General features: G+C 38.8%; 1 protein-coding gene across 2 annotated transcripts in view; it reads right to left on the reverse strand.

Moving 5' to 3' along the window:
- Window positions 1-27,988, reverse strand: part of LOC114658438 (probable phospholipid-transporting ATPase IIA) — a 351,266-nt gene that overhangs the window by 18,515 nt on the left and 304,763 nt on the right. The window contains exons 25-26 of one of the 2 annotated variants that reach the window (XM_051932991.1): window positions 26,601-26,709; window positions 22,184-22,241 (exon numbers count right to left, since the gene is read on the reverse strand). In XM_051932991.1, the coding sequence (XP_051788951.1) occupies window positions 22,184-22,241; window positions 26,601-26,709 (167 nt within the window). The remainder of the gene's footprint in view (window positions 1-22,183; window positions 22,242-26,600; window positions 26,710-27,988) is intronic. The other variant, XM_051932992.1, reaches the window with a different exon arrangement.

A 27,988-nucleotide genomic window follows, 5' to 3' on the forward strand; every position in this document is an offset into this window, starting at 1 on the left:
ATTGTCTGGGCTGTAACCTAGCACAGAGAGAGGTGACAGGATTTGGTTACAAATATATTCAGCATCAAGCTGATTCAGTTCAATTAAGCCAGGGGTCGGCAACCCGCGGCTCTGGAGCCACATGCGGCTCTTCAGCCTCCTTGCAGTGGCTCCCTTTGGCCTTGACAAAAAAATAAAAACCATGAAAATGAATAATGGCAATTTCTTAATTTAACTTGTATATATATATATATATATATATATATATATATATATATATATATATATATATATATATATATATATATGTTTATTTACTACTACTACTACTGTTATACATTTTAACATCTAATTTAGAGAGTTTAATTCTGCGTGGACATAAGCATTTGCCTTCACCGCCAACGACGCTGGCTTACCGGTGTGCTTAATATGTGGCGATAAATTATCAAACAACAAAAAATGTAACGTTGAAAGACATTTTCAAAACAAGCTCTCAGCATTCACTGAAAAATACCCAAGTGAAGATAAGCGAAAGAGAGCAATTTCAGAACTGCAATGGAAAGCTGAACAGAGCAAACATACTTTCAAAAAGTGGATCACTTCTACACAGTCAACTACAACTGCTAGTTTTGTGGCAGCTCAAGAGATCGTAAGGAGGGGTAAGCCATTCACAGACGGAGAATACATGAAAGAATCGTTCATAAAAATATCAGAGCATCTATTCTCCGACTTTAAAAACAAACGGGAAATTGTTCAGAAAATGCAAGCTGCATTTAGAGAAAGATTCAGTGAGTTCAGAAAGGAAAAACACACACTCTCTCCTTCCCTGTCACACCCCTGGACATCGACCCGTCCCTGCTGAACACATCCGCATTCACAGGAGTAAGCCCGATCTAGAAATTGAACTGGACGACATAGCAGATAAAGATTAATGGGTGTCTAAGTTCAAATGCCTGACAGCGGATCTTGAAGAAGTCACCCGTCAGAAGGCTACTCTCGCTAAAGAGCACAAATGGAGTGATATTGAAAACCTCCCCAAACCCGACAAATTTGTTTTCGACACATGGAGTGCCATTCCCGAAACGTATATGAACATGAAAAAATATGCATTTGGAGTCCTGTCCATCTTTGGCTCAACATACTTAAGTGAGCAAGTTTTCTCAAGCATGAACTTCATAAAGTCCAAATATCGCTCCCGCCTCACACATGAGAGCCTGCAGAAGGTCAAAGTCACATTGTACAGCCCCGACATAGAGATGATCAGCAGCGAACTTCAGAAACAGAAGTCACTTTAAACAGGTGACAACAATAGCATTTAATAAGCTATTATTTTTCAGAAAAACAAAACACATTCATTTCGGACCCGGAGCTGATGTAGGTTTTTTTGTATGTTCAGGTGCTTCAGTTGATTCAGCACACTGAAATGGAATTTAATGTTTACTTTTTTAAAGCTGCTAAGCTACAGCTAAATGTTTTATTTATATTAAAGTGGGCTAGTTTTTATTTTAATTTTACACAGGTATAGGAAGGACCCAAATAGGCCTGCATAGTTCAGTTTAATTTATTTCAAAGTAGCCCTACACATGCACACTGCACTTCTGTTTGTTGTATTCCGTGGTTGTAACATGTAAAATCTAAAAAAAGATTAAAACTTTTAAAAGTTTATAAGCTGTGTTATGTTTTGCGGCTCCAGACTATTTTTCTTTGGAGGAAGGGGGGGCAAAATGGCTCTTTTGATAGTGAAGGTTGCAGACCCCTGAATTAAGCCAATCAGGTGTTCTTCAGGGATGGAGTTCTGGACAAATCTAATCACTACAGACAAATTCTCAATGTTACAGTGATCCCTGGTACCATCACTTTTAATGCAAAGTCCAGGAGAGTCAGCTTTTTCATATTTGGTCCTGATATCTTTTACCACTATTTTGAATTACATTGGATGTGTATTTTGCGTTGTCTGGGATATATTTTACAATTTCTGCAAGTTTGGCATCTTTTTTGATTGTGTGATCAAAGAACTTAAGGAAAAGTCCCTCCTCCCCACCTTCGTGATTGTGACCACGCAGAGCCAGTTCATTGACTGGAAGGAACTGAACGGCCTGCCCAATGCTTTTCACATAATATCTATTCTTTTCTATCTGGGTTGGACCCAGTAGTTGAACTATGCTTTCACCCGTCTCTGCCCGGCGCCGATACTCTTGCCATGCAGACATGGCTCTGATGTGCGGGATACCAGATGCGTGTTTGTGGAAGCCGCCACCGTCTTTTTCTAGAGCTTTTTTTCAATTAGTGTAGCCCTGTTTGGTGAGGGGCGGCACGGTGTCGCTGTGGGTAGCGCTGCTGCCTCGCAGTTGGGAGACCTGGGTTCGCTTCCCGGGTCCTCCCTGTGTGGAGTTTCCATGTTCTCCCTGTGTCTGCGTGGGTTTCCTCCGGGCGCGCCGGTTTCCTCCCACAGTCCAAAGACATGCAGGTTAGGTGGATTGGCGATTCTAAATTGGCCTTAGTGTGTGGGTGTGTTTGTGTGTGTCCTGCGGTGGGTTGGCACCCTGCCTGGGATTGGTTCCTGCCTTGTGCCCTGTGTTGGCTGGGATTGGCTCCTGCAGACCCCGTGACCCTGTGTTTGGATTCAGCGGGTTGGAAAATGGATGTTTGGTGAATATGTCCTCGCGGTCTGAATTGGAAACACTAAATTTGTGCCAGGCAAAGCAAAAGCTGGCATCACGGACAATAGAATATTCAAGCCCTGGTCGAGACTGATACCAGCTTGCACTAAAACATCTGAGTGTCTTCCTGAATGCGCGCTTGGGATAATTAATTATAATGGGCTGGATTGGGCTATCCATATTTAAGTCAGGTAGACCAGACTGTATATTTTGTTGAAGGCAGAGGTTTGGAGTACCCGACACGGGTGCAAAGCTGGAGGATTGTGTAGGCTTATCTACATCTTGTGGAGTTTCAGTTCCCGACGTGGGTGCGCTGTGCTCCGTGTTGGTAGCAGTGGTGCTGGGCTCAACCGTGGAGCCAGCAGCTTGCAGAGGGACAGAGGTTGAAGATGTCTGCTTTTTAATAAGCCACCTATGCATAGCCTTTGGTGTTACCAACCAGAAAATAAAAGAAGAATGGAACGTATACGCTGTTTTAGCTAAAGAATGCGGTCAACAGGTTCAAAACGTGCTGCAAAATGTGTGGCGAAGTGAACTGTGAGCAGCACAGTGCCTGTCTAGTGGAGGAGGCACTGACGGACACACCCCAAATTCAAACGGGTCAATTGAAAAGCAACTCAGTTTTGAAAATCAAATGTTATTCTTCTCCAGAGTTTTCATTGGACAGACAGAGCATTTCGCAGGGTGGGCACGGCTTGTCTCTGGGGGGGCAGTGCCCACCCCAGCCCCTCTGTGGTCACGCCTCCGCAACAGAGGCAGATTTTTAAGGACAATGTATTATATATTGCTATATTTCTAGGAATTGTGGTCTGAAAATGGTTGCTCATATCAACAGAAAGGGGGTCAACTCTGTTGAGCTGGTATATTATTTTTTTTTTCCCCAGGTGATGAAAGTGGATTTCACATTTCATATTATGCAACATACATGCATTCTAGAGATTATTTAAAGCTTACTGTAAGTTAAGCAAACAACTTCATAATATAGAAAAGTGAATGTACATACCTAACATCCACTATTTTAATTCAGTAACTTGTACTAATAATCATGTACACATGAAGACAACATAAAAGAGAAAAAAAGAGGAGGTCTTCAAGATAGAGTGAAAAACTGAAGGTGATGCAACCCCCTTCCCAAATTTTATTCCAGCAAATGCTCAGTCCCTACTGAATAAACTATGTGAACTTCAAGCAAGTGTACTCTTTTCAACCTCAACACAGAAACGTACATGTCGCAACACCACAGAAACCAGGTTTACTCAAAAAGATTCCAATTATGATATAGTAATTTATGCATCTGGTGCACCTATTTGTATGGCTGGAGAGTCTGCCATCACACGGGTGGAGTGTCTGCCTTTACATTAATAAACAATGGTATAAACTGGTGATGTTTAGGGGAAAAGTGTGCAGGAAGGATATGGAACTTCTGTCTGTCTCACTGCAATTCATGTATTTGCCAACAGAGTTTCCACAGATCTTCACTGATAACAAGCATTAGCACCTGAAGCAGCTGACAGTATCTCCATGTTAAGACAGGAATTTAAGTAACTGATTCCTGCCTCCTTGAGTTTTATGTTGGGCAGTTTCAACCAGTGTTTACTGAACAAAACGTTACATATATTTTTCAGTACATCACTTGTCTACCTCATCACAACATTTGCGTAGTGCTACAGAAATGTTAAAAGTACTTATAAATCTAAAATGAAACTCCACTGAAAATGTCTACTTCAATCCTACATGTAAAACAGAGTTTAAGTTGTAATAGGCAGAAATTAAGAAAATCTGTCTGAGATGTGGAATCTATCCAGTACCAGTGTGGCTGTTTTGAAAGTACTGAGTTGGCCAGGTTTTAAAGAAGCATATCTTGATATCAACGAATTAGCGGACACCATAAAGCAGTTACATATTATTCTGTGAGGATGCCACAATCCTAGATATCCATCATGCTACCAAAAAGCTGTGAATTACCAAATATTTAAATGAACTGCTTAACAGAAAAAACAGGACATTTCAACATAAAAGTATAACTTACTGAAATAGGTGAAACAGAAAGTTAATCAGTACTTAAGTTAAGTACAGGATTAAGAATGATAAGGACTGAAAAACAGGGTTCTTCATGGAATGGTAAGAAAATAATGGTGGTTGGCATTCATAGTGAAAAGGTTGACTAGGAAGAGAGAAAGGACTGGCTTAAAAGTTAAATTAAAGTTATTTAACAACTTATGCACAAGGTTAAGCAGGACACCATCATATTTCAAAGCTGTTTGTGTATGACACAATAAACCCACAAGTCAAAGTTGAAAAGTATTAATGGTATTTTTTTACATACTTAAATGTGTTCTTTCAAATATATCTTAAGTCTCCATGCTGTCTGCTTTCTTTCATTATTAAAATATGTGATTTGCACACCACATACAGTTATGTCCATAAATATTTGAACAGAGACAACTTTTTTCTAATTTTGGTTCTGTACATTACCACAATGAATTTTAAATGAAACAACTCAGATGCAGTTGAAGTGCAGACTTTCAGCTTTAATTCAGTGGGGTGAACAAAACGATTGCATAAAAATGTGAGGCAACTAAAGCATTTTTTAACACAATCCCTTCATTTCAGGGGCTCAAAAGTAATTGGACAATTGACTCAAAGGCTATTTCATGGGCAGGTGTGGGCAAGTCCGTCGTTATGTCATTATCAATTAAGCAGATAAAAGGCCTGCAGTTGATTTGAGGTGTGGTGCTTGCATGTGGAAGATTTTGCTGTGAACAAACAACAAAGAAGCTCACCATGCAGGTGAAAGAAGCCATCCTTAAGCTGCGAAAACAGAAAAAACCATCCGAGAAATTGCTACAATATTACGAGTGGCAAAATCTACAGTTTGGTACATCCTGAGAAAGAAAGCAAGCACTGGTGAACTCAGCAACGCAAAAAGACCTGGACGTCCACGGAAGACAACAGTGGTGGATGATCGCAGAATCATTTCCATGGTGAAGAGATGCCCCTTCACAACAGCCAGCCAAGTGAACAACACTCTCCAGGGGTTAGGCGTATTGATATCCAAGTCTACCATAAAGAGAAGACTGCATGAAAGTAAATACAGAGGGTGCACTGCAAGGTGCAAGCCACTCATAAGCCTCAAGAATAGAAAGGCTAGATTGGACTTTGCTAAAGAACATCTAAAAAAGCCAGCACAGTTCTGGAAAAACATTCTTTGGACAGATGAAACCAAGATCAACCTCTACCAGAATGATGGCAAGAAAAAAGTACGGAGAAGGTGTGGAACAGCTCATTATCCAAAGAATACCACATCATCTGTAAAACACGGTGGAGGTAGTGTGATGGCTTGGGCATGCATGGCTGCCAGTGGCACTGGGATACTAGTGTTTATTGATGATGTGACACAGGACAGAAGCAGCCGAATGAATTCTGAGGTGTTCAGAGACATACTGTCTGCTCAAATCCAGCTAAATGCAGTCAAATTGATTGGGCGGCGTTTCATGATACAGATGGGCAATGACCCAAAACATAGAGCCAAAGCAACCCAGGAGTTTATTAAAGCAAAGAAGTGGAAAATTCTTGAATGGCCAAGTCAGTCACCTGATCTTAACCCAATTGAGCATGCATTTCACTTGTTGAAGACTAAACTTCAGACAGAAAGGCCCACAAACAAACAGCAACTGAAAGCCGCTGCAGTAAAGGCCTGGCAGAGCATTGAAAAGGAGGAAACCCAGCATCTGGTGATGTCCATGAGTTCAAGACTTCAGGCTGTCATTGCCAGCAAAGGGTTTTCAACCAAGTATTAGAAATGAACATTTTATTTCCAGTTATTTAATTTGTCCAATTACTTTTGAGCCCCTGAAATGAAGGGATTGGGTTACAAAAATGCTTTAGTTGCCTCACATTTTAATGCAATCGTTTTGTTGACCCCACTGAATTAAAGCTGAAAGTCTGCACTTCAACTGCATCTGAGTTGTTTCATTTAAAATTCATTGTGGTAATGTACAGAACCAAAATTAGAAAAAAGTTGTCTCTGTCCAAATATTTATGGACCGAACTGTATACCCTGAGGAAAGCAGCAAGTCACATCTAAGTTAGATTGCTTTTATCACATATCCCACCTACGTTGAGATGCATAAAGTGAAAGGCTGTTTACTATTGTATAGCTAATGTTCAGAGGATTCTAATGATGTATAGTTGTCTATAATTGGTCATTTGTACAACATGTCACAGCCATGGGTAAACGGCAACAAATGTAATGCCTACGTAATGCCTCATTTTTATGCACTGTTACGTATTGTTACGCACAAACCTTGAGTCAGATTCTGAGCAAAGTTTTGACTTTATTGTGCATGACATGATTGATGAAGGACTCAAGAATATGCTTGATTTATAAGTACTACTTATAGAAGCTGTCTGCTTCCGGCTCTCTTTCAGTTTCAACTTAAAAGTACAGGCTGTGCCATTGAGTAACTGTTATGCTGCAGTTGTGCCTCTTGAACTTTCACACAATGACACTCTACCTATAAGCATATGAGAAAGAGAGAGGGGTTTTAAAAAAAAAAAACAAAAAAAAAAAAAACAGTTTTAACCAGTGACTTGTTAAAAGTATAATCTCCCAACCCCCTGCTGAAGGAATAGACAGCAACATGAAATATTTTTCAATTTTTCATCCCATTTCTAATCATCCATTTTTCACACTCGGTTCCTCAACTAACACAAAAAAAAAAAAATCCAGTTGTTTGGAGAGAAATCCCTAAAACACCGTTTTTTAATATTTTGTTTAGTCGATATTGGTGTAAACAAGGGTTTTTAATCAAATTAAATACTTTCAAAAATTTGAAGGGTTGTAATTCACACATTTTCATACTCAACTTGATGTTTTTTTGGAAGAAATATGTGGATAGTACTGGTGAGCTTTGTTGGGCTGAATGGCCTTTTCTCGTCTAGAGTGTTCTAATGTTCTAATACACTTCAGCCAATTACAGCTCCTTTACTACAATAAACAAGTAATAACCTTTTTTTTGGGTATGTAATTTGGGTGCAATGATACCAAAACCCCCTTAAGTGCATAAGGAGGTTTAGGATGCAGGATTTTGATTTAGAACATATTCAAGAAAACTTTAGAAAACAGAACAATAGGTACTAGTCTGACTTTGATTTGTAAAAAATATAAATAAACAAACAAAAATTATAAAAAGAAACTCTAGCTGGCCAAAAAACTTGGTTACTCACAGAGAAATCTGTGTGTGTTAACCTGGTTCCTCAGTGACCAAAATCCTGGTTTCTCTAACTGGAATAAGGGATATGGCAATTTAGAAACCAATCTTTCTGTGAATAACCCAGGTTATTAAAGTGCACATAAAAGCACTCAGTGAGTGATGTTGGTTGTTTTTTGATTAACTCTCTTCTTCTGGTGAATTGCCTCAAGGCTGCTGTCTGTCTACTCAGCTGTGTGGTTTGTACACAGATGACTGCAAGAGCTCATATAAGAACAGGAACATCTTAAAATTAACAGATTACTATGTTATTTAAAAACAAAAATGGTCTCCACCCCCCCAACCCCAACGATATGTAAACAGCAGAATGTGGATATGGTGGGGCAATACAAATATTTGAGAATAATAATTGATAATAGGATGATCTTTAATTTCAGTATAGAAGCAATCTGTAAGAATTGAAAGAAACTATTTATTCAGAGTAGACAAAACTATAATGACACTTTTCATACAACATTTACTGAATCTATTGCCACATTTGCTTTAAAATGTTGGTTTGCAAACGGTAGCATTAAAAAAATGTTTCTGCACCTCACTGTGTGCATCAGCCCTCTCTAATTGCACTGTATTGCAAACAAGTACAATCATGGCCGAAATTATTGGCACTCCTGGAATTTTCCTTGAAAATGCACCATTTCTCCCAGAAAATTGTTGCAATTACAAATGTTTTGGTATACACATGTTTATTTCCTTTATGTGCATTGGAACAACACAAAAAAACAGAGAAAAAAAGCCAAATCTGACATAATTTCACACAAAACTCAAAAACCGGGCTGGACAAAATTATTGGCACCCTCTACTTAGTATTTGGTTGCACGCCCTTTGGAAAAAATAACTGAAATCAAGCGCTTCCTTTAACCATCAAGCTTGTTACACCTCTCAACTGGAATTTCCCGACCACTCTTCTTTTGCAAACTGCTCAAGGTTTCTCAGATTTGAAGGGCACCTTCTCCCAACAGCAATTTTGAGATCTCTCCATAAGTGTTCAATCAGCTTTAGATCCAGACTCATTGCTGGCCACTTCAGAACTCTCCAGCGCTTTGTCTTCAATCATTTCTGAGTGCTTTTAGAGGTATGTTTGGGGTCATTGTCCTGCTGGAACACCCATGACCTCTGACGCAGACACAGCTTTCTGACACTGGGCCCTACATTGCGCCCCAATATCTTTTGGTAGTCTTCAGATTTCATGATGCCTTGCACACAGTCAAGGCATCCAGTGCCAGAGGCAGCAAAACATCCCCAAAACATCTTAGAACCTCCACCATGTTTGACTGTAGGTACTGTGTTCTTTTTCTCTTTTTTTTCTCTTCCGTCCATGTCCAGGGAGATTAGCTACAGTGCCATGTGTTGTGAACTTCCTGATTATGTTGCGCACAGTGGACAAAGGAACATGAAGATCTCTGGAGATGGACTTGTAGCCTTGAGATTGTTGATATTTTTCCACAATTTTTGTTCTCAAGTCCTCAGACAATTCTCTGCTCTTCTTTCTGTTCTCCATGCTTAGTGTGGCACACTCAGACACATAACAGAAAGGTTGAGCCAACTTTTCTCCATTTTAACTGGCTTCAGGTGTGATTGCTATATTGCCAGCACCTGTTTCTTGCCACAGGTAAGTTCAAACGAGCATCATATGCTTGAAATAAAACGATTTACCCACAATTTTGAAAGGGTGCCAATTATTTTGTCCAGCCCATTTTTGGAGTTCTGTGTGACATGATGTCAGATTTGGCTTTTTTTCTGTTTTTTGTGTTGTTCCAATGCACATAAAGGAAATAAACATGTATATACAAAAACATCTGTAATTGCAATAATTTTCTGGGAGAAATGGTGCATTTTCTGGGAAAATTCCGGGGGTGCCGATAATTTCGGCTATGACTGTAAAAAAGCCGGCTGACATTCTGTCAGACAGTAGCCATCAGGCAGGATGAAGAACAATTTTTAGGAACTCTTATCTCCAGAGCTACATGCATTTTGAATTTTATTAGTTGTAGGGACCCTACTGAAATATTGTATTGTGTTAGTTAAATATTCTTATTGTAGAAATGTAATGCTTATGTCCTGATTATAACAAATGCTGCCATTAATCTTTTGGTTTGTTTACCTGTATGTGTGTAATACCATCATAAACTGGTATTTCTCCTGTTTCAAACAAATTTCTCTCTGGGTAATAAAAGTACACCTGACCTCACTTGGATTAAACAGATTAACTAAAATTTTAAAATTTCAATTGAACAAATAAAGAAAAAGGCCTAGCTAATAATTTTTCCCATCTGTGTAGTTTGGGGTTGGGAGATGTACACCCAACTTATTTAACACAACACCGCCAAATACCTCAGCAAGACACTCTCGCTTACTTTGACGTGTGTTTTCTTTGTACCTTTCACTGCATTACCTCCTTCTGCCTCAACTAACCTCACGACTCAATGTTGCACTAATAGAAATGTGACCCTGGGGTTACTTTTGAGCCTTCTAAGTTCTTTGCTTCAGGATTTTGAAGTAAAGTGTGGGACTTCTCCCACCAGCAGCATCTCCAGTCTGGTTAGATACTAAGTGTATCTCTCCTTCCTGGTCTAGGGATACAGACAGATAATTTTCCAAAACGAAATTGCAGCATCACAGCAGCCTGCAGAAAAAGCACACGCTAAGTAGTATATCAAACATTCTAGAATATATATATATATAAAGACTAAACAGTGAAAAATGTTCAAATTAAATATATATATATATATACAGTGCGTACGGAAAGTATTCAGACCCCCTTCAATTTTTCACTCTTTGTCATATTGCAGCCATTTGCTAAAATCATTTAAATTAATTTTTTCCCTCATTAATGTACACACAGCACCCCATATTGACAGACAAAAAAAAGAATTTTTGAAATTGTTGCAGATTTATTAAAAAAGAAAAACTGAAATATCACATGGTCCTAAGTATTCAGACCCTTTGCTCAGTATTTAGTAGAAGCACCCTTTTGAGCTAATACAGCCATGAGACTTCTTGGGAAAGATGCAACAAGTTTTTCACACCTGGATTTGGGGATCCTCTGCCATTCCTCCTTGCAGATCCTCTCCAGCTCTGTCAGGTTGGATGGTAAACGTTGGTGGACAGCCATTTTTAGGTCTCTCCAGAGATGCTCAATTGGGTTTAAGTCAGGGCTCTGGCTGGGCCATTCAAGAACAGTCACAGAGTTGTTGTGAAGCCACTCCTTCGTTATTTTAGCTGTGTGCTTAGGGGCATTGTCTTGTTGGAAGGTAAACCTTCGGCCCAGTCTGAGGTCCTTAGCACTCTGGAGAAGGTTTTTGTCCAGGATATCCCTGTACTTGGCCGCATTCATCTTTCCCTTGATTGCAACCAGTCGTCCTGTCCCTGCAGCAGAAAAACATCCCCACAGCATGATGCTGCCACCGCCATGCTTCACTGTGGGGACTGTATTGGACAAGTGATGAGCATTGCCTGGTTGTCTCCACACATACTGCTTAGAATTAAGGCCAAAAAGTTCTATCTTGGTCTCATCAGACCAGAGAATCTTATTTCTCACCATCTCAGAGTCCTTCAGGTGTCTTTTAGCAAACTCCATGCGGGCTGTCATGTGTCTTGCACTGAGGTATGTGTGGAGACAACCAGGCACTGCTCATCACTTGTCCAATACAGTCCCCACAGTGAAGCATGGCAGTGGCAGCATCATGCTGTGGGGGTGATTTTCAGCTGCAGGGACAGGACGACTGGTTGCAATCGAGGGAAAGATGAATGCGGCCAAGTACAGGGATATCCTGGAAAAAAACCTTCTCCAGAGTGCTAAGGACCTCAGACTGGGCCGAAGGTTTACCTTCCAACAAGACAATGACCCTAAGCACACAGCTAAAATAACGAAGGAGTGGCTTCACAACAACTCTGTGACTGTTCTTGAATGGCCCAGCCAGAGCCCTGACTTAAACCCAATTGAGCATCTCTGGAGAGACCTAAAAATGGCTGTCCACCAACGTTTACCATCCAACCTGACAGAACTGGAGAGGATCCCCAAATCCAGGTGTGAAAAACTTGTTGCATCTTTCCCAAGAAGACTCATGGCTGTATTAGCTCAAAAGGGTGGTTCTACTAAATACTGAGCAAAGGGTCTGAATACTTAGGACCATGTGATATTTCAGTTTTTCTTTTTTAATAAATCTGCAACAATTTCAAAAATTCTTTTTTTTGTCTGTCAATATGGGGTGCTGTGTGTACATTAATGAGGGGAAAAAAGTAATTTAAATGATTTTAGCAAATGGCTGCAATATGACAAAGAGTGAAAAATTGAAGGGGGTCTGAATACTTTCCGTACCCACTGTATATATATATATATATATATATATATACACACACAGTGGAACCTCGGTTCACGAACAACTCGGTTTACGATCAAAAAGTTCGCCAAACTTTTGCCTCGGTTCACGACCACACACTTGGTATACGAACAAGCCAGTTTCCCTTTTGGTTTGTGCACGCTGATGATTTCCACACGTGTTGCATTGTTCTCGGTCAGATGTGAACTGCTGCAATGTAAGAGAGAGAGAGAGAGCAGGCAGGCTTGTGTGCTGATGAGAGAGAGACAGAGAGAGAGAGAGAGCAGGCAGGCTCGTGTGCTGATGAGAGAGAGAGAGCAGGCAGGCTCGTGTGCTGATGAGAGAGAGAGCAGGCAGGCTCGCGTGCTAGAGAGAGAGAGCACGCATGCATCTGAGAGCGAGCCTGTACGTGCAGCTGAGCAGGGAGCCTGGGTGTTTGTCAGTGTTATTCAATGTTTTTACATTAGTTTACTATTACACTGTGCATTCTGTGGTGTAATTAACTATATTTGTGCTTAAAAATATTTTAAAAAATATATTTACATACAGTTCGTATGGTCTGGAACGGATTAATTGTATTTACATACAATCCTATGGGGGAAATTGCTTCGGTTCACGACCAATTCGGTTTACGACCAGAGGTTTGGAACGAATTATGGTCGTGAACCGAGGTTCCACTGTATATATAGTCACACACATGCGATTGGGAGGCAGATAAAGGGCCTGAATAATAGTAGTACCACGCTAGACCATTCGGTGGCGAGCTCCATCGATTTTCTCTCTTAATCCTCTGCAAACCATCCACGGGAAATCCCGCTCGCTTCTGGCGCCTAAGATGACTACACTTCTGGAACTGGCGCCTATGATGACGCCACTTCCAGTTCCGGCGCTAGTGATGAAGTCACTTCCTGTCTCGGCCTTTAAAGTCGCTATGTTTGCATCTTACCATCAGTTCTGTTTTGGACTCTGTTCGGTGAACGCCTCAACCAGTTTACCCATTTGCAACGAGGTCATAATGCTTCTGGCTCGTTTGTATATATAAATGACAAAAATGAAATAATGCATTTTAATATTAATTTTATATTTTAATATTAATTTATTAGTAATTATTTATAATTTATCATTACTAGTATTACTAGTTTTATTTAAGAAAAAATAGAAAAATCATCAGTTCTCAGTGTATTAACATTTGAAACATTATGAATCACTTGGAAATGTAAAGGATTATTGAAAAATGTCTACTTCATAATCAACCATAACAATTTAATAGTCTAGATACTGAATGTGTTTTTCCAGAAGCAAAATGCAAAATGAACGAAACTCTAGTTGGAAGTGACTGGTTTCTTTTCAAAAAGTGGTCTAGGTAAAAGCCTCCCAAATTTACAAACTTTATTCATGACTATGAAAATACACTATGATCACAAGATACAAGTTTTCTTATTTGTTCCAGAATATAAAAATACACTCTAAAGACAGGGCAGTTTGCTATACAAGTCCCAAACTCTGGAAGGATTTACCTATCAATACTGAAGAGACCATAGCAACCTCAGAATATAAATATGGAATGTGAAAGACACATTTGCAGTATGTAAATGGAACAGGCATACAGTTTTCTAACTGTTTAGAAATGGTTCAACTGCATGAGCAAACTTAAAAAAATGAAACAAGATATATAAGCTTTGAACAGAACTTTTATTAAACAATAACTTTTCTTTGCTGTAGCAATTTTTTCTCTATTTTTGTGTGAACTGTTTTACCTCGAATTTTTACTAAACCTTTTAAAAACAAAGACATTTTGTCTGTGGAATTATTTCAATGTGTTACACTTTTCCCAGAATCCCATGATGCATACTAAAGCTGCAGAACTTTGCTAATTTTAGGTAAACACTGCTACAATTTTTTGTCAGAAAACTGTCATCTGAAGGAGTTGAACTGGAACTGGAGACTATCATCTGAGGACACATGTGCTCCAGAACTCTTCATCCCAGCTAAGCGCTGTGGCATCATCATCCTCCTCGGCAGTTTTAATTGAGTGATCAAACTCCGTAGAATCCTACAAAGGCTTTAAGAGTTTGAGTCTAAAGCATAAAAGCAGGAACAATCGGCACAAAATACCACTAACGCTGGGGCCCACTTGCAGAGATACAGACATGATCTGGTGGACGTGCTCAAACAGAATCAAGCCGAAAGTCAAAGGGCAGTTGCTGAATGTCAGAAGGCAGTCACTGAAATTGCTAAAATGTAAGCCCAACAAAGTGATAAGCAAAATGAATCTCCTGCACCACGTGGTGAAGTACCACACTGACAGGACCTTTTATTTTCAGGTGACCAACTGCCTTATGCAGATTTCATCTGGGCCTTTGATCACACTGTAGGCAATGTATTAGAGGACACTCAAAATAAATTAGATTACCTAATCCAGTATACCAGAGGTCCTGCCCAGGAAATCGTTAAGGACTGCGCACGACTGCCATCAAGTGAAGGCTATGCAAAGACAAAAAAACAACTTGAAAGCTACTATGGTGACCAAATATTCACAGCTGATGCATACATGGATAAAAGCATCGAAGTGGCCTCAAATAAAGCAGAATGATGGAGCGGCCCTGAGAGACTTTGCAACCTTTCTTGATACCGGTATGGACACCATGGCCAATGCAGGGAGACATCATGCATTTAACAACAAACCAAATATCCGTACAATACTCTCGAAGTTCCCATATTCTTTATCAGATAAATGGCGAAACTGGGCTTATGAACTTAAAGAAAGGGAAGACGGAAGGGCAGGTATTGACCACCTAATTACCTTTCTACACCAACAGGCTAAGATGCTGATGGATCCCTTTTATGGAGATGCTCCACAAGATAGCACAGAGAAAAAAGAAAAGACCAACAAGGGTAAGTCTCCTCTGAAGAGTGGCCAGAGAACAGAAAGTATTTTCACTACAGGTTATTTCCGATGCTACTAAAAAAGGGATTCAAGAAACCTTGGTGAAAAAGACTGCAACTGCTGTCTGTGCATTTACAAAGCCTTGTGTATTTTGCAATGACCAGCAAATTCTTGTAGAATGCAGTAAAATTAAAGCACGGCCACATAAAGCTGACTTTTTAAAAACTAAAGGTTTATGCTTTCGTTGTCTCAAACAGGGGCACCTTGGTAAGAATTGTAAAGAAAGAATGAAATGTCAGATATGTTCTTTGCAGCATCTAGACATCTTGCACATCAAAAAATAGAATCGTGCAACATCCACTAAAACTACTTCCAGTGAGACAACACCAACTGAGAAGGGGATTTGCACTCTTACCAGGGCAGGAAAAGAATGCGCAGTGCATGTGGTCCCCTTTATGGTAAAATCTAAAATGAGCAAAAGGTACGTAGAAACATATGCCCTTACAGATTCTCGTAGTACAGTAACAATTTGTACAGAAAATCTTCAGAGACGGTTAAACCTTCATGGAAGAAGAACCCAACTATTCCTGAAAACTATAAATAATCAAAACCATGATTCAATAGTGCCAGCTAAATGTTCTATCTTATCAGATTTACAAGTTTGTGGTCTCAATGATAATGAATATATTGATTTGCCAAAGGTCTCCACGCAGCTCTCTATTGAAGTGGGAAGAGAAAATACTCTGCAACAAGAACCCATCGAGAAGTGGACATATCTTGAGGAGGTATGTCTATCATTCATAGACTGAAGTTGATATTTTAATAGGTATCAACATCCCCAAGGCCTTCGAGGCATGGTAAATCATACTTAGCAAAACAGGTGGACCTCACGCTGTGAAGACTGCACTTGGATGGATGATCAGTGGGCCATACAAAGAAATAGATGACTTTGCAAAGCACAGCGGTAAGCTGCCTAAACATTCAATCGTGTCAATAACAGAAATAGAAGAAATGTTACATCAGCATTACAACTCAGACTTTAAAGAGCACAGCTGTGAAAAGAAGGAAGAAATATCACAGGAGGACATCAAGTTCATGTGCATCACAATCTGCAAGACTGGTAGGTGGCCACTATTGCTTAAATTTGCCTTTGAAGGATGAAACACTTAAAATGCCAAACAATCACTGTATTGCTGAACAGAGTGCTATTGGGCTCAAGAGAAAACAGCAAAACTTCAGGTTTCCACAGAGAGACATTATTGAGAAGGATTACGCTGAAAAGAAAGCCTGAACTGCAATGAAGGCAGGGTGTGGTACATTCCACATCACAGTGTATATCACCCAAAGAAAAATAAAAATTGGTCAAAGAGTGGTCTTTGATTTTACAGCCACCTACCAGGGGACTTGACTTAAAGATCAACCTTTTAAAGATCCCGACATGACTAACACACTCGTTGGCATCCTTACAAGATTCGGAGAGGAGCTAGTGGCATTAATGGCAGACATTAAATCAATGTTCTACCAAGTTAAAGTCCCAGATAAAGACACTGATCTTTTACGCTTTTTGTGGTGGCCTGAAGGTAATCTAAGTAAAGTCTTGGAGGAATTTAAAATGACAGTACATCTTTTTGGTGCTACTTCTTAACCCAGTTGTGCTTCTTATGCTTTGCGTACAACAGCTGAAGATGCCAGAGAAACATTTTCTGAGGAAGCCGCTAACACTGTACTCAATCATTTCTATGTAGATGACTGCTTTAAGTCAGTGGCAACCGAAGAACAAGCAATAAAGCTGGCAAAGGACCTTCAAGCTCTAGGCCTCAGAGGGGATTCCACCTGACTAAATGGGTAAATAACAGCAGAGCAGTTTTATTGTATATTCCTGAAGAAGACAGAGCTCTTGAACAATAGAATTTAGACTTGAGCCACAGTCTGCTTCCAACAAAACGTGCCCTGGGTGTCCAGTGATGCACAGAAACAGACAGTTTGAAATTTCAGACAAAGTTACAAAACTAGCCTGCTACAAGGTGCGGTATCCTGTCTGTTGTTAGCTCAGTTTATGACCTCCTCAGATTTCTAGCACCTGTTATACTGTCAGCAAAGCTTATTTTCGGAGACTTGTGCAAAGACAAGTGTGGGTGATGATGAAGTGGAAGTCAAAAACATCCCGAAATGAAAGAAAATGGATGGATGACTTACAGCTACTAGCAGACTACAATGTGAACAGGTGCATCAAACCCATATGGTTTGGAACCATAAGGTCAACACAAATGCACCATTTTGCAGATGCTAGTGACAATGGCTAGCACTGTCACATATCTTGTCTTGATTAGGCAAAAAATATTCATTCCTAATGTGCAGGTCTAGGGTTGCACCATTGAAGCGTGTCACAATTCTAAGCCTGGAGCTGACACCAGCCATTGTGGCAGTCAAAATGGACAAAATGCTAAAACGTAAGCATCAAATACCCCTACAAGAATCTACATTTTGGACTGGCAGCACCTCAGTGCTAAAATACATTTCAAAAGAAAACACTCGATTCAAGATCTTTGTTGGCAACAGAATTTCAGTGATCAGAGATCTTTCACAACCTTCACAATGGAAGCATGTTACATTTGGCATAAATCCAGCAGATGAAGCATCAAGAGGGCTCAGCATAGAAAGCTTCATCAGAAGCACCACATGGTCACAAGGTCTAAGCTTCTTACTAGTGGCCAAAAAGACCAGATCAACTGAACTGAATTAATTTTTTTGAAGATGATCCAGAAATTAAAATATGTGCAGTTAACATGACAAGAATAGAGAAGGTTAATGAGCCCATCAATAAACTAATCGCCTACTTTTCAGAATGGCTACATTTGAAGAAAGCAGTGGCTTGGCTCCTCAAGTTTAAAGACACAGTGCTGTACTTAAAAAATGAAAGAAACAACATTTCAACTAGAAGTCAATCAATCTGGAAGTAATCCAGAAGATCACAAAACATAGAGCACATGAAAAAGTACAAACTGACTTTAAAACCAAGCCCGATTTCTCCTGAAGACTTGGCCAAAGCTGTAACAGAGCTTATATGCCTCAGTCAACTGCAAGAATTTCCAGAAGAATTAAAGGCTTAACAGAAAAATGCGAAAAAAAGAACAGTCAAATCTTTAAACTTGACCCAGTCATATAAGATGGAATACTGAGAGTTTGAGGAAGAGTCAACAAAGCTACAATGCCAGAAGCTAAACATCCTGCAATTCTTCACTAGCATTCACATATTGCCTCCATTATACTGCAGCACATTCATTAAGAAATCGAACATTGTGGGTGCAACTGTATGCTCTCAGTTACGCCATAAATATTGGATACCACAAGCAAACTAAACTGTCAGAAAAATCATTTCAAAGTGCACAACATGTAGAACATCTGATGCAAAAGTAGGAGAGCAAAAAATGGCAGATCTGGCTGAAGATCTTTTAGTACCTGTTGCTGTTTTTAGTTGCTGTTGCTGTTACTGAAGACACAACCGAGCATGCCTCCTGGATGCTGGAAGTAAGTTCAATACATGGCCGATTTGTTTTAAAAAAGATGGTCTAAAGAGTATTTATCAATACTTCAAGCACACCAAAAATGGCTAGCTCCAAGAACAAATATTTTTTTGATATTTGAAAATTTTATTGAATTTATTAAAATCCAACAACATTCCATACAAGTCAAGTCAAATTTATAAAATTAGGTTCAAATCAAATTAACCCCCACCCATGAGAAAGAGAGCCAGGCCAACATAGTGAAACTTTAATAGTAGAAAAGATAAGTAAGTAAATAATTAGAATAAAAAGGGGAAGATAATCCGCTTCCTCAATTTAACACTAGAATTACTAAAGCCTACGGAAAAACTTGTACACCCGGCCCACCTTAAATCTCTTCGCACCTCTCCGTCAGAGTCTTTTGTCTTGTAAATGTGTCGATAAGCACAAGCAGCAAACAGCCTGCTATGCCATCCCCCCACCACTGCAGGAAGGGCAAGAAGTTCTCCCAGTTCGAGCCTTGATAATCTGGGAGTGAGCTACCTAGAATTGTATAGAGTAAATAATTTCATGTGTGTTCCGTGTCTATAACAATCTATGTAAACACATTGTTAAAACAGTTTTAGTAGCCAGGTTTATGAGTTTTTTCGTAGGCTTTGGTAATTCTAGTGTTAAATACCTATTCTAACATATTATTAATTAGATCCTGGCAGGTTATAAAAAAAGTTTTGCATTGATCCACAAGTGAGTATTTATTTTTTTCCCATTTCAAGTAGTATATAACAGTGGTTACCGAATGACTGAAAAGAGGTGTTAGGATTCTTCCAGTTGAGCAAGATAAATCTACATGCCAATAGTGAAGTAAAGGCAATTACAGTTTGTTTGTACTTCACTTTAAGCCCATCTGGAGGTACACTAAACACAGCTGTTAGTGGATTAGGAGAGACTGTGACACCCAGGCTGTCTGAAAGGCATTTAAAGATTTTGGTCCAAAATTATGTTAATTTGGTACACGCCCAAAACATTTGACCCAATGAGACTAGAAATTCATTGCAACGTTCACAGGTTGGATCTTGCCCTGGAAACACTTTGGACAATTTTAAACGAGATAGATGTGCTCCATACATGATTTTAAGTTGAATAATTGTATGCTTTACGCATATAGAGCTAGAGTGAATTCTATGCATTGCTGCCATCCATTCCTTTTGTTGAGTGAGAGATCCTTATCCAAATGTACTGTGGGATCTTTGAAAGGGAGGGACTTTAAAATGCTTTTATATGTTAGAGAAATGCTGTCTGAGTCCTCAAGATTGATCAATATTTTTTCCGGAATAGAAAGGGTGGGATGTGAGGAAAGTTGGGCAGGTTTTGTTTAACGTTTCTAATTTAGATGTAGTTTAAGAAATGTGTTGCTGAACGGTTCAATTTGGAGTGTAATGGTTCATAGGATGCGAAGACATTGTCTATGTACAGATCTCTAAGTGATTTAATCCCGAATTTTTTCCAGACATTAAAAGCTGTGTACGTTTGAGAGGGAGAAAAAAGGTGGTTATTGTGCAAAGGTGCCACAGGTAAAAGCTTCTTTATCTTAAGGTACTTCCTGCATCGGTTCCATATTCTGAGTGAATGAAGCACAATTGGGTTATTAGTATATTGGTGATAACTTGTATTTACTGGGGCACGCAGCAAGGAATATAAAGAAGTGCTGCAGGATTTTATTTCTATTGCGGACCAGGCCTGTGTATGTTCATCCATTTGTGTCAATGTCCAGGTTTTTCATAGCTTGTATATTTGCCCCCCCCATTAATAAAACTGAAAGTTAGGAAGAGCCATGCCAACTTCTGCCTTAGGTCTTTGTAGGGTCACCCTTTGGATGCGTGGATGTTTTGAATTTCAAATAAATGAGGTTATGATTGAATCTAACTTCTTAAAAAATGATTTGTTGATGTATATTGGAATGCTTTGAAATAGAAAAAGAATCTTAGGAAGGATATTCATCTTGACAATTCTTCCAGCTAAAGTGAGATGACGGGTAGACTATCTGACTCTCTAAGTAAGATCGGGGGAGGGGTGATGTTAGAGAGCCTGAGCTCATTCAGTGCAGCAGGGACAACGCACATGTTGATCTTTTTTTCTTTCAGTACACGTGGCTTCCCTGTTTATTTATATATCTAGTGACTTCTCTGCCTGTCTGTCTCTCTATTACGTAGTGCTCTGTCTGTCTGTGTGTTATGGATCTTAAAAATAAGTTATAAGGACAGTTGTTCCTGTTAATTGCAGTCTCAATTGTTAAAAAAAATATTTTAAAAGGAGCATCCCACATGAAAATATAACGATCTCAGTAACTGACAGTGCATACCAATGTATAAATTTTATGTCTGTTTGAGGTTTAAAAGAAAAGAAAAAAAAGCAACACTTCATCCCCAGCGGGGAATCGAACTCAGGTCTGTGAGGCAAGGAAAAGCTGCTCTGCGCTAAGAGGCAAATCTTAGCACACTACACCACAGAAGCTGTTGAATCACTCTTGAAGCTTTTGTGAAAGTGTTTATTTGATCTTTGGAACTCGGGCTTTACATATTCTATAGTTTATGCCTACTACATTTTGTAACATTTATTACTAAAATATGAAAAAGTTTCTGTTTTAACAATGTGTTTACACAGATTACTTTAGAAACGGAACACGCATTTCATGCGTGTCTTCCAAATAACGATCTATCATTTCCACTGTAAAACTCCACTTCACTCCCAGGTAAACAATCAAGGCATGAGCTGGGAAAAGTTCGCTCACGTTCTAAGTCGGTGGGGGGATGGAATAGCCGGCTGCTGGCAGCGTGTCTTTTATCAGCACATTTAGAGGACAAAGGATGCTGGCGGAGAGGTGTGAACGGATTTAAGAAGCGATTTAAGGTGGGCCGGATATACGAGTTTTTTCGTAAACTCTGGTAATTCTAGTGGTAATGATCGATGCATATTAGACCCAAAGTCCTCTAAAACTGTTGAGGTTACTGCCATGAAACCATAATGAACGTAATTTCTGATCCTGCTGTATACAATGCAGGACAATAAACTTGATTTATGCTATGTTGTGCCCTCTCCATGGAGAGAACTGTATTTTTATTTTCTAATTTACGATTTCAGTTACTAAGAGTACTGTGAAGCTACATCACTCTAATATGCTGTATAAAGCTGATATATGAAATACTGGTTATTTGGAGTTGCTGCAGCAATTTACCTGTATATACAGCTCTGACGATGTTGAGCTCCACATAGACTGTTAAGGCTGTTCTCATGACATCTTTGCTTGAAAGGTGCCAGAGTATGGTAAAAAATAATTGTAATATAAATTTACTATGTGTACCAAATTACAGCTACAGATACTGTATTATATGTGAACTACTTAATGTAGTGCAAAATGAATGTTATTTGCCAATTCTACATAGTCTTAACCAATTAAGTCTACAGTGACTAATATCTTAAGTAAATGTTAAGTTTGTGATAAAAATCATGGAACATAATATATCATAGAAGATATTTGAACAAATTATAATCAGTACACACCTACCTTGATAGATACTTATCAGAACCCAAATTAGAAATGTCTTAAAAGAAAGAGGGCGACCCTGAGAATGGGAAAAAAAGAAAAACAATAAATAACTGGACAAAATTAAGATTCTCCCAAGGAGGCCATCATTAACCAATTTTTCACTTAGAGGCTAGATTCTGTTAAATAGGCCTCTTCAACTTTATTAGATTCAAGATTTATTATATACAGTACTTTTCGTACAGTAGGATGTCAAACCTGCTGATTATACAGTAAGAAAGGTAAATGATCAAGATAAAGCAATGTTACATTGGACTGTGTTCAGCCACTAAGATGAGCTATGACTAAAGTCTCCTAAATAAAAAAGTGAGTTTGGCAGTGGGTAAACAAGCATAGAAGCCTCTGTGGGCCCTGTGTTGGACTGGAATCACATGCAGAGATCGTTCACACATTCATGCATCACTGCTTCTTGATGGTAAAGCAATGCTTTCATTTTTTTCCATTATTGTGTTTCTGTCAGAAAGTATTCCTTAAACTTTGCCAGGAGAAAAATCAATGAAATTCGTTGTTTTTCTGAACTTTCTAGAAATGGGCTAGTAAAGCTCTCTGTTTAGCACAGATGAGTTTATTACACCAAAACAAGATTTTCCTAAAGTTATAAAAATTCTTACCACAGCATGGCATTTTGAGGACCACACCACCAATGGACCTTGAACATGCTGCACTGCCTGAACCTTCTGAGCACTCTGTCTGCTACAGGGACATTCACTCTATCATTATCTAAATTTGTTTCACCTGGCAACGTTGGACCTTGTACTCAGAAATACAAGCTAAGTATAAAAAAATGTTTTTGTGTTGTGACTTGTTCTTGCTATTCTTGTGGTGGTGGTTATTTTGGTACCATTGTGGTTTTGAGACAGCATGGTAAGCAAAACAAACACACAGTGCCGTTCCTGTCATTGAACGTTGGCCCTTCCAAGGAGCTCAAACTCCTTGCAAGATACAGGGATGATAAAAGATTTAAATTCGCCACAGCTTATTTTTTAGTAGAGTGAATTATTTCCTCAAACTGTGCCAGACTATTTTTCTGACAATTTTGATAAACGGTCTCCAGTTTGTGGAGGAAGCAAACAGACGAAGCTCTGCAGTCTACTTGTGACTTTGCGCAGTAGGAAGACAAGTAAATAAATCAAGGTAAATAACATTCGATCTGGCTTTTATATAGGTAACATATAAATGTTTCGTAAGTAAATACCATCACAAAACATAATCACAAACAGGAGTTTGCATGATACGTTGGCGAGCTCTGTAAGCCATGCTTATTAGTTGAAGGACAGGTGTGGGGCAGACTGATTGGCAGGATGACACCAGACCTCGTCCTGCATTGAAACTGTGCCATCTTTCGCCTTTACGCCTGGTGCAGCTGCGTTGTTCTTATATGTGAGTGGACGTTTCTTGCGGGGAGGGCTTCTGTTCTCTTTCTGCAATCTGAGTTCACCGCTGTTATAGCTCGTTTTTATTTGAAAACAGCAGTGTCAGATCGGGGCGAGCGTGAACACGACTGAGAGAATAAAACTGAATAAAAAAATGCTAACCTTTACAAGTACCAAACATTTACATCAGCTGTTACAGACTCAAATCAAGTGTATGTTTTTATTGTATAATACTAACAATAAGAGCAGCTCACTACTCAAAATGTTTTTTCTGTGACACGTGAAGACTCGAACCATTGATCTTTTGAATAGGAGTCAGCAGCTGTAACCGCTGCACTACCAAAGCAGTTGCTACAAGGACGTACACTAACGTGATTTCTTTTTCTCCAGTTATAGTCTTGAATAAAAGCGCACTTGTTCTGTTATATTTGTACCTTTTGTGAAAGTGCTTATTTGATATTTGGGCTTCAGTCTTCACACACTATACAATTCATGTCAAAATTTTATCGTTAGTACTAAAACATGAAAAAAAGTTTGTCTTTTAGATATGTGTTCAACAATACATCTCTAGGTACCTGACTCCCTGATAAACAAGGCATGAGCTGGGAGAGGTTTTTGCAGTTTCTGTGGCGGTAGGAGAATGGGATAGCAGGCTGCTTGCTCCTTGGGCTTATCGACACATTTACAAGACAAAAGGCGCTGAATGGAGACGTGCAAGCAGATTTAAGGCGGGTCGGATTTACAGGTTTTTTTTGTAAGTTTTGGTAATTCTGGTGTTAACACAATAATGCTATCTCCATGCTTCACTGCATGGTATTACACAAAGCACAGACAGAATTAATTTTGTGTCATCACATAAAACATAAGATGAAGATTCTCATATTTTCTTTTATTTATGTATTTATTTACTTATTTATAATGCTGAACAAGTACTGGAAAGAACTGTGTGCTGTTTGGTTTAACTTGACTAGTAATTCTTTTTTTCAGTATTTCTTTAATCTGCTGAAAGCTCTTTTGAATCATTACTGCAGTTTCCCAGTATTCATTTAGGTCTTAGTTTTTTCTTGAAGAGTGATATGTTTAGTCTCATATTTTGAATAATATATTTTTTTATCCATTTAGGTAATTTCCTTAGTTTTTTCATTTTTCTTTTGGAATAGTTTTATAATAATTTTAGTCCTGAATCAGTGTCTCTCTAAAATGACACCATCTATAATTTATAGCTACCAAGTATTTATTTTACCCTTCTGGGTTTTCTAGGTGATTCCTCATTTCAACAAATCTGTTTTATGTGAAGTCATTGTTCTGGTATGCATTTATTTGTTTTCATAGTTAATTTCAAATTTAATCATTTTGACATCATGGTTGCCCAAAGGATATATAATTTCTGTCCTTTTCATTCTGTTTTTATTGTTAGAAAAGATGAGATCTAGAGAGGTGTTAAAGCACACTTGAGACAAGTTAGCTAAGGAGACTATGGCTTCCAAGAGCAATATTTGTACAGTTGAAAGCCCCCTGTCACACACAAGTGTATGGGAAGCACCTAAAGGGCCTGAATGAGAGCAATTCCATGCCAGACCAGGAGGTGGCAGAGTGCACTAACTCTTTTTCTCACTTCTCTGCAGACCAGTTATGGGAAATCCTGTCTGGCCCAAATGATGTCACTTCCGGTTCTGGGGCCACCGATGATGTCACTTCCAGCCTCAATGACACCACTACCTGTTCCAGCCCCACTGATTACATCACTTCTTCCTCTCTCCTTTAAAGCCGCCATCTTTGTGCTATTGAGTCAGTTCTGTTGTGGACTCCAGTCTGTACATTATTAATATCCATTTTGCAGCCAGGAATAATACACGGGAGGCTGCCCAAAACTTCTTATGGCTCTTTTTGTCATGTTTACGACACCCCATTTTCCCTACACCTTCTTTATCACACATTTGTCATTTGATTAAACAACATGGCATTGTATGAAATATCAAGATTGAGTGGTCTGTTAGCAAACTCCAAGCACTAAACCTCTAGACCTCTTCAATGCAAATCTTAACTCACATTGATTTTATACATGTATCTTTCTTCTATTTCTATTTTTTGAGCCTGAACACTACTTTTTACATTGTACCACTTTTACTTTACCTTCTTGTTTGTCTTTAATGAGGGATTTATTGTCAAAGATATTGAAGATTTCACTATCATCTTGATCTAGGATTCAGTAATTCCTATAATATTATAGTTCAGACCAGTACTGTTGCTTCTACTTCATGTATGTTTTCAATAGATCCTTACATTAAGGAGTAAATATTTTAGGCAAGGAATTTTTATTGGCTGGTTGGTACTTTAAGTGTTCATTATACCCTCTACAAATATCATCTATTCAAAAGTCTGGGCTTCTAAAACATCTCTCTTTATCCTTGTGGATGCAATGCATCTAATTACCAAACAATGTTTTTGGTAAAAGGCTTTCAACTAATGAAGTATATTTCATACATGGTTTTCTAGTACTTGGACTATCTCCATCTAACATTCAATGAGCTCTTTTTGGGCAGTTTTCATTTGATTCAGTTTTGTTTTTTTTTTGCCATATTTGACATAACCATCCTAATCCCACTGTTTATGCAAAAAATACATGGAAACTGGATCTGAAAGCCATGTCCATTATGTTGTTATGTTAAGCTGCTTGTACAAGGTTAAATGAAAAAGTAAAGACAATTTGAAAATAACACGGTAACCACAATGGATTGAAGCTGATGCAACACATCACATTTGCAATGGCTTATGGGCAGTTCAAACACACACAGTGCAGCACTGTGCCATTAGTCTAGCTAATGACTGCCTGATTGGGATACCTTCAGACTTTACACAGCAAAAGTTATTATGTTTGTGGGCAGTATTTTCTGGAACGTGGCATGCCTTAACATTCCAGGATGGAGTTAATAAAACAGAAAAATGTACATCAGCAACAGAATGCTGAGAGGACACATTGAATGGAGCCCTGGTTGCTGCCATACCTTCAACAGATCCTTGTAGAGCTCAGGATATAGCATTGCCACTTCTGATTTCACATCCTTATCTAACACCAGAGAAAAAACAGGAAACATAGTGTAGATGGTGGAGTACCTGTGATAAGCAGAACAGTTCACATTAGTTTAAAATGTATTTTAAATAAAATAATGAACACATTAATAAAATCTATGTTACATCATAATCTGAAAAATAGCAAATATGATCCCATTACTTAAAAAGGGTGAGCTGGCTGATCCAAGTAATTATAGGCCAGTAAACTTAATGTACATCACAAGTAAATTAATGGAAGGAATTATTAAGGATAAGATTGAGTAATACATGGCAAGAACAGGAGTTTTACTGAACAGTCAGCACTGGTTCAGAACAGGAAGGTCATGTTTTACCAACATGCTGGAATTCTACGAGGAAGCAACAAAAGGGTATGATCAAACTGGAGCATATGATATTATTTATCTGAACTTTCAGAAAGCATTTGATAAGGTGCCACATGAGAGGCTGGGCATCAAACTAAAAGAAGTGGAAGTTCAGGGTGTGGTGCGTAGATGGGTGCAGAATTGGATCAGACACAGGAAGCATAGGGTTATGGAGTGAGGAACCTCATCAGAATTGGCCGATGTTAAGAGTGGTGTCCCTCAGGGGTCAATGCTAGGGCCGCTGTTGTTTTTAATATATATATAAATAATGTGGATAGGAATATAAGTAACACACTGGTTAAGTCTGCAGATGATACCAAGCTAGATGGATTGGCATATAATCTAAAATCCTGAATGTTACAGAGGGACATGAACAGCACAAAGACTTGATCAGATTTGTGGCAGATAAAATTTAATGTAAGGAAATGTAAAGTATTATCTGTAGGAAGTAAAAATGTAAGGCTTGAAAACACAATGGGAGGCCTGAAAATCCAAAGTACACCTTATTCAGAAGGATTTAGAAGTTGTAGTGGACTCTATGCTATCAACTTCCCAACTGTGTTCAGAAGCCATTAAGAAGGCAAACATAATGTTAGGTTATATGGCACGATGTGTAGAGTACAAGTACAATGAGGTTATGCTCAAGCTTCATAATGCATTGGTGATACCTCATCTTGAGTACTGTGTGCAATTGTGGTCACCAGATTACAAAAATGACACAGAAGTGCTAGAAAAACTTCACAAAAGAATGACTAGGCTGATTCCAGGGCTATAGGGGATACATTATGAGGAAAGAGTTAAAACACCCAAGTCTTTTCAGTTTAAGCCAAAGATAATTAAGAGGAGACATGGCTGAAGTATTTAAAATTATGATGGGAATTAGTACAGTGGATCGTACTAATTGTTATTTTAAAATGAGTTCATCAAGAATACAGGGACACAGTTGGAAACTTATTAAG

Source organism: Erpetoichthys calabaricus, chromosome 10 (genome assembly GCF_900747795.2).
Source record: "Erpetoichthys calabaricus chromosome 10, fErpCal1.3, whole genome shotgun sequence".
In the NCBI taxonomy this organism is placed as follows: Eukaryota; Metazoa; Chordata; class Cladistia; order Polypteriformes; family Polypteridae; genus Erpetoichthys; species Erpetoichthys calabaricus.